At 46.0% G+C, this 7987-nt stretch overlaps 1 protein-coding gene across 5 annotated transcripts; it reads right to left on the reverse strand.

The window, feature by feature from the left end:
* Window positions 1-1142: 1142 nt before the first annotated feature.
* Window positions 1143-6222, reverse strand: tmem74b (transmembrane protein 74B). 5 transcript variants are annotated; one of them, XM_057030835.1, is made up of 4 exons: window positions 6092-6205; window positions 3487-3684; window positions 2357-2865; window positions 1143-2260 (listed from the first exon to the last, which is right to left on the reverse strand). In XM_057030835.1, exons 1-3 carry the CDS (start codon window positions 6188-6190, stop codon window positions 2389-2391), a joined length of 774 nt encoding a protein of 257 aa, XP_056886815.1. In that variant the 5' UTR covers window positions 6191-6205; the 3' UTR covers window positions 1143-2260; window positions 2357-2388. The 5 variants fall into 5 exon arrangements, with proteins under 5 accessions (XP_056886815.1, XP_056886816.1, XP_056886814.1 ...); XM_057030836.1 differs by having other exon boundaries at window positions 1143-2862; XM_057030834.1 differs by having other exon boundaries at window positions 1143-2865.
* Window positions 6223-7987: the final 1765 nt, after the last annotated feature.

A 7987-nucleotide genomic window follows, 5' to 3' on the forward strand; every position in this document is an offset into this window, starting at 1 on the left:
ACCTTGACTTATTGTCTTTGTCCAAGTCTACCTGATGGAAGCCGATGTCACACAGCCTGAAGAAGAGTCCTTGCGTGCAACAATGTCCTCACAGCCGAATGACAGACCTGCAGTGTTTGTAATGGGATCTATTTCCAGATCATAAATATAGTTGGTGCTCTGTTATCAAAATAGTAGGAAAGAAACATCGCAGACATTTCAAATATTCAAAATGGATTTGGTCTTGTACCAATTAAAATGTCTCCTGACTGAGGTCAGAGGGGATGGCAGGTTGTCCATGTCCACCTGTCAAAACGTGAAGGCTGTGAAACTCAGTCAGCGATGATTGACAGGTTCATACCTGATGATTGACAGGTTCATACCTGATGATTGTCAGGTTCATACCTGATGATTGACAGGTTCATACCTGATGATTGACAGGTACACCGTTCATGATTGACAGGTTCATACCTGACGATTGACAGGTTCATACCAGATGATTGACAGGTTCATACCTGATGATTGACAGGTTCATACCTGATGATTGACAGGTTCATACCTGACGATTGACAGGTTCATACCTGATAATTGACAGGTACACTAGTGATGACTGACAGGTTTATGATGATTGATGGCTGGCTGAGGTGGAACATCAAAGCACCCCATCCCGCCACTCCAGGACACTTGGAGACAGTAGGAACGTCAGCCTGGTACACTGAAATGATCTAAATCCGTTTTCATCCCACATCTTTCCCCCAAATTTTAATTAGTCTTTTCAGCATTGTGGTCATGATGCTACAAGAACCTTCACAGTCACATGATATGAAGAGAAAAAGGCCCATTTGATTCTTGTTCTTCAAATGTTTCGTCATACTGACATATTGACTTGATGCCATGAGGGAAGAGCAGAGAGGTCGAAGGTCTGGGTTCAAGCGCCAGCACGGACAAAACATGGAAGGTATTCTGGTCGGGGTGGGAGGTGCCAGGACACCTTCAGAGTGGCACCGAGGTACCCTTGAGCATGAAACCCACCCCCAAATGCTGAGATAGGGCCCTGCCATGGGGTGGCAGCTCATCCATACGCACCCTTCCCCACAACCCTTAAAAGGACAAAACGGTGAAGAAGGAAGGGAAAAATGATGCTGCACAGTAAGAACTTGAGATTTTCCTCTTTTAAAATCTCATTTATTTATAAACATCATCTTAAGGTTACGCTGTTGTGCTGATCTCCGCACGCGGTTCCCTTTTAAAATAAAAAAGAAATAGCGAAACGATGTGAACATACAGATCAACGCTCACAGAGCCACCGACACAGTTCAGGCTTTTCCGACAAATCTGACACCGACATCACGGACGCAAATCTGCTGAATCATCGAATATTAAACAGCGCGGTCAACTTGAGTAACTGCCTGAGGGGCTACAATAGCCTGCCATAAAAATCAGATATAGCCATTGAAAACTATTGAAAAAGTATAAAAAAAATAGATAAAAACCCAAAGCACAGCAGAGCACACAGTGGTCACACACACACACACACACACACACACACACACGTATCAGAACCAGAGGATATCACCTCCAGATGCGGCAGCGCTGATAACTGGAGCGCTTTGGGACATTAAGGCAGGGTGAAAACAACCTTCTGTTCTCAAACCGTGAAATGTTCTCCTGTGTTTTCAGCTGGATGATTCTTATTCATTGGACTCAACATTGAAATATAAAGGAAATGATTCAAATCTCTTTCTTTTGCTTGAGTCTGCGACAACAGCTCATCAAAACCACCTCCCAGTCAGAACGATCCCACTGTGTATGAGTTTATTTGGCTTCCCAGTCATGCGTGGCAGGTCTAGAACCTGATTACAAATGAGATGGGAGTCTGGGTCTCCGGGTTTTGAGATGATCTGTGACACTCATTGGTGTTAAACTATCTTCTCTGTGTGGAATCATGAACCTTGTTGGTGATCCGGGTTTACAGCATGTGTGGTGATCTGGCCTGATCTAGAATTTCTTACTTTGGCCGAACCAGCCGGTGGAGTTTCTGTGGACTGAAGCACCGAAGCTGCTGTGACCTGTAGAGCTGACACCAACACGTGAACCTCATCCTCCTTTTTCGTCCAGAACTATGCATGATGTAAAGGCCTAACAAGGGCAGACAGCACCATCTGTTCCAACACCAATCATTACCTGACATGAACAGTTTAAATAGAAACATGGTGCCCAAAACACGAGTCTCTGGGTAGAAGTCTGCTGACATCAGAACATCAGCCTCTTCAGGATCCACCTGGGAGAATCAATCAAGAACAAATGTGCTCAAGCGACATTGTGACATTTTATTTAAGGGGGAAAAAAGGCCAAAAGTACCACCAAGAACCCTCACCAGGTTTCTTGACTGAGGTCACATACATTCCATTAAAGCTCCTCTCTGTCTCCACCCTCATGTTCTCCCACTTCTTCTTCCAGCTGCTTCATTCGCAGGTTGATAGAGCCGTAAGTTCTCTTGGGTCGTATGAACACAATGTTGTGCTGGTATAACTGACCTTGGCAGACTGACACCAGCAGCAGCACACACAGGAACATCCCCCCCAGAGTTAGCAGGCCCAAGCCAGCGATGATGCACTTGTCCAAGTGGGAGCCCAGTTGGGCGTAGTAGATCTCCAGTTTCTCCATCTGCCGCGCTGAAACAGAGTCCCGGTCTACTTTGGCCTCTCTGGGAATCGTATAGGCAATGACCACAAGGACAATCCCACTGACCAAGAAGACCAGAGCAAAGATAAAGCCGTAGTCTGTGGAGGGGGCTCTGGTTGGGCTGAACTTGGTGACGTCTTCCTGGCCATCTCCTCCTTCTTCTTCCTGTTCATCAAAAGGCTCCAAGAGCTCCTGATGCTGCTGTTAAAGACAAAAAACATGAATCAGAATCCAACGTTGTCTCTTGTGATTAGATGATTTAACAGTGTCACACTCATTCACCAGGAGAGAACCCTGGTTCAGATCTGGTCTTCAGGCTGTTTGGTCACACAAACAGGAGACCTCACATGGGACAGGGTGAAGGCATCAGCCTCACTGGTGAATTTGTACCCAGTAGAAGCCCTGTGCTATGAGCCACGGAGGCCGGAGAACACCTTAACGGGAACAGTGTATAAAGAGTAAGTTGTGGGAATAGTGACTAAGTGCTAGCAACCTACCAGTAGCTACCAGCACCTACCAATACCCAACAGCAGACTAGGAGGCTGGTGAGGTGGCAGACTGTTAGGTTTGTAGAAAACAGGATATGTTTGGTTTCCAGGAAACAAACCAACACACGTTAATGCTAACTGGTCAAATGCTTGCGTAGCTCCAACTCAGGTTTGCGTTCTGCATTGTTACTGAACGGTTGAAAGAGATTCAGTTTTTGGATTCCTGGGGAGCTCCGGTGTGTCAGTCGTACTCTTTGATGCGTGCCCCATAAGTAGCCAATCACACGTTCGGCGATCATGTACTTGTGTCTGGAAATGTCTTGATCTTAGTTACCGCTGGCGTTGGACAACCCATTGACGGAAACTCCTGCTGTGGGGGGTCGTCCTGCAGGCTGGGGGTGTTCTCCAGTAACTGGACAGTGCAGCACACTGAGGCTGCTCGCCAGGACGCCAAGGTCGGGACTGGACTCATGCCCTGCTGCCTTCCTCTTCCTTGGAGCTCCTGAAGCTCTACGGACGTCTCCAGAGACATCTGTTGGGTATGCTCATGTCTTCACAACCACTCCAGTCTTTATTTCACAGAATGATAACAAAAAAATAAAAATAACCAGCACATTCACATTAGTTAAAAACAAAAATAATATTAGTAGCAAAAATAACATCACTTTATATAGTATATACGACTGGATTTATACTTTAGGTACAGTAATTAACCGACAATTAAAAACTGAGAAAAGAGTGAAAACCTTGAAACCCTGAGAATCAGTTCATGATAGCTAAAGAATTCTTAATTGATTTAACTCTTATGACAAAGACAACTTTAAGAAAACTGATTAATGGAAACTCTTAAAAATGAAAACGTATGACAGCATGATACATATGGAAATATAGTAGAACTATAGCAGGAACTTCCTGTGAGTGTCTCAACAAAGCACCGTCGTCATGGTGACAGTCATGATTAACAGCGACGCTACAGAAATGTAATTGTTTGTTTATAAGAGGAAGAGTCTCCACCGGGGTGGCCTGTAAAATATGACCTTTATAAACAGGGGAAATGTAAAAAACAATTACTTTTAAAATAACATAAGCATCTGCCTGAAATCACGTATCCTCCTGCTCCCATCTGAGCACAACGGAACCAGTTGCGTTGTTGCGTGACACTTTGGGCTTTGGCAGACTTGTGACTTGTTAACTTGGGGTTGGGGCGTGGCAACTGTATTTAATGCTGTTGTACTTATAATTAAACTGACGTTAACTGTCTTTGGGACACTTGAGTCGGAGTCTGCGTGGGCCGTATACAGAACTACAGCCGCCCACCGACCTGAGCTACAGGAGCCGACTGGTCTGACTTTTAACTTCCACAGAACCAGTGTGATCCAGTGTGAACCAGTATGAACTAGTGTGATCCAGTGTGAAACAGTTTGAACTAGTATGAACTAGTGTTGACCAGTGTGGACCAGCATGAACCAGTATGAACTAGTATGATCCAGTGTGAACCAGTATGAACTAGTATGATCCAGTGTGAACCAGTATGAACTAGTTTGAATTAGTATGAACTAGTGTGAACCAGCATGAACCAGTATGAACCAGTATGAATCCGTGTGGCCCAGTGTGAACCAGTATGAGCCAGTATGAATCAGTGTGGACCAGTATGAACCAGTGTGGACCAGCATGAACCAGTATGAACCAGCGTGGACCAGTATGAATCAGTGTGGACCAGCGCGAACCAGTATGAATCCGTGTGGACCAGCGTGAACCAGTATGGACCAGTGTGAACCAGTATGAATCAGTGTGGACCAGCGTGAACCAGTATGAGCCAGTATGAATCAGTGTGGACCAGCACGAACCAGTATGAACCAGTATGAATCCGTGTGGACCAGCGTGAACCAGCGTGGACCAGGGCAGCAGACTGGGGCTTCTGCCTTTGTGGTGCACCCAGACCTGGGTCAGACAGTTTGCCTCCTGCCTCCTTCTGCTGTGACGTCCAGATGTACTGGTTACTGTTGTGTGTCTGCTAACCAGTTCATACTGGTCTGAAAGATGAGGAGCAGACTTGGCTGGGGAGTTCACCATGCCTGATTAAATTAAGCTTTCATGATCTCACTCGCTGCCTCTTGTCTTTCACCCTGTCCCAGGAGGGGCGCGTCATCAGCAGGGACGGAAAGACCGCCTAGATCCTCGTGAGAGATCTCTTTGGAAAGCTTGAGGAGGAATCCTCACTGGCATCCTTCACCACCGATGGTGTCTGTAACAGAGGAGGTCAGGGAGTCGTCGGGGAGCGCCGTTGTCATTGGCTACGGTCACAGCCTCTGTCATCTTCCGGTCCTTGAGTTGACAGGAACATTCCCTCCTTTCACCGATGAGTACGTCTCAGTGAACCGTGGGTTCCTAAAGGCTCCACAGTTCAGTAAACCGGATCACACCGTTCTGATCCAATCTTCAGCCAGAATCTCCGCCAGTTGCATCACATCCCGAGCTACCTCATCCACACATCCTTCTCCATTGTGCGTGTGTGCGTGCGCGTGTGTAGGATACGTGTAGCATACTGATACAAATACTGGTTCTCATTAGCGCGCGTCAGGCTCACCGGAAACACCGTGACCTTGCGCTGCGCCAAATTCTGGAAGCGACAACAATGAGCGGTTCCGGTCTTCTGTGTCCATCTGTCCATCCAGCGTGTGGACATGCGATCAGAACACGCGCGCGCCGACGTGAGGCCCGTGTAAAAGCGTCCGTGGGAGGAATATGAGAGATGGACACAGTGAGGGAGGAGAGAAGAGAAGCGATGCTGTCAATGACAGGTGCCGGTTCCTGCACAGCTGGAGCGAGGCTGGAGCCCAGCAAACACCCCGCAACCGCACCCCGCAATCACACCCCGCAGTCGCAAACACGCAGAACGGTGCGTCGATGTAAGCATGGGTGAGGCGATGAGCTCTTACCTGGGAAACTACCGGCGGATGTCTGCAGAGGAGATCCGAGAAATGCTCCGCTGCGGCGGGTTCATGTGAGAGAGGAGAGGGAGGAGGGCAGGAGCGCATCGCGCACGCGCAGGACCGATTCCTCTGATTTCTCCAGAAGGCAGTCGGTTAAATGACTATGAATCTCTGAGGTTCAATCAGATTCACAGCCACGTTTTTTTACCACATTGATGTACATAACAGATTAAAAAGAACAGACTGTCTTTATGTCTCCTACACTTCCAGGACAGGGACACAGGAGTTAAGGCTTCACGCATGTGTCAGTAAATAAATCTCCTTTACAGCCAAACAGCAAGTCTCTTATTTATGTTGACTGATTCTTTTGTAATATCCCAAGATTTGGAATATGGATTTAAATTACATTTAAACATTTTCACTTGCGTTTTAAAACTCTGCATTGAACAATGAGACCAAATTCTGAAACAAATCATCATCAAAGTCTCAGGTTTTAAAAGTCTGACAAGTGTCCCTATCCTTTATGTCGACACTTGATAACTGGACGAATGGTCTCTGCTTGCTATTCTCTGTTTTGTTAACCTCACAGAAAAACATTGGTTTATTCCATAAAACTACACAATCGGGACCAAGACTCTTATATGTCACATGTTACAGATGCACTGGATTGGTGAGTGTGCAGCTACGCTACATTTATCTGACGAAACATGAGAATTGGTCGATAAAAAGTGCCATTTTGACTGTTGCCCCTGGCCATGCACCCATGTGCCACGAGCCTGGAGTCCTGAGCAAGATCTATCAGCCAGAGCCCGGCTCACACCAGAAGCGGCACCTAAAGAGTGAGGAGGTCTTCACAGGGTTAAGCTAAACAGAAGAACAAGTGAGTCGATCGACTAATTTCATATTCTAATGTTGCATTATCCTTGTTTATATTCAAGACATATTACAAACTTGCTACCCTGGGGCCTACAAGGGAAACCCGGTATTAACAATGTTCTGGTTATCTTTTGTTACCATGAGGTGATGTTTTAAGGCAAACAACCTTTTTTCAGATGGGGCACTGAACATGAGAGTAAAGAGGTTGAGGAGTCAAGAAGATGGAGAGCCACCACACAAATCTGCCCATACGTGCACAAAAATAACCAATCTGTGTGTCCTGTCCATGCTTGTGCAAAGGAAACAAAGAGAAAGCAGTTAAAAAGCATGTAAAAATGGACATACAGATGTGGAAACCATACAGTGACTAAAACCAATATGTAGTAATAAAACCACTGGAACAGAAAATGCATTTTCTTTTAATTGGAAGTATGAGCTCACCAGTGCCAATCGTCATTTCACTTCTGAAAAAAAAAGTCCACTGTAAACACTTCTTTAATGTTTCGCTTAAAGGAACAAGTGGTGCACAGCACACACGGACTAGATCGTAGAGGCATTAGATTAGCATTTATATTCCCACTGTACTTTGAAGTATGGTGTACCGAGTTCTAGCTTTGCTCATTAACTCTATATGGATTCGTACTGATGCAAGTCCTGTGGACTCCAAATCCATTAGAGGTTTCCTCTAATGGCCAATGTTACGTCACCATCTAAGAAACCACAGTTCCCAGTTATGATGTTCTGGCGCCCCAACCTTTTGATACGAAGGACAGTGTTCCTTGTGGTGTTACACAAATGGGATATTTCCTGGTATGCTGATGTTGGTACTCAGGCTACGTCTGTGCTCTTGCTCTTGTCTCACTTTTCAATAGAAATTTGAAAGCGCTCAATAAAACAGGCACATCTACGAAAGAACTGTCTAAATACCGCGGGCCTCTAGAGCTCATCGACTTGGCCAAAGCAAGAGCGCTGGGACAAACCTCGTATAACCGGTATGACGTCAGCGGTGTTCCGAAATATTCTGCT

This window comes from Takifugu flavidus, chromosome 4 (assembly GCF_003711565.1).
Source record: "Takifugu flavidus isolate HTHZ2018 chromosome 4, ASM371156v2, whole genome shotgun sequence".
NCBI classification, from domain to species: domain Eukaryota; kingdom Metazoa; phylum Chordata; class Actinopteri; order Tetraodontiformes; family Tetraodontidae; genus Takifugu; species Takifugu flavidus.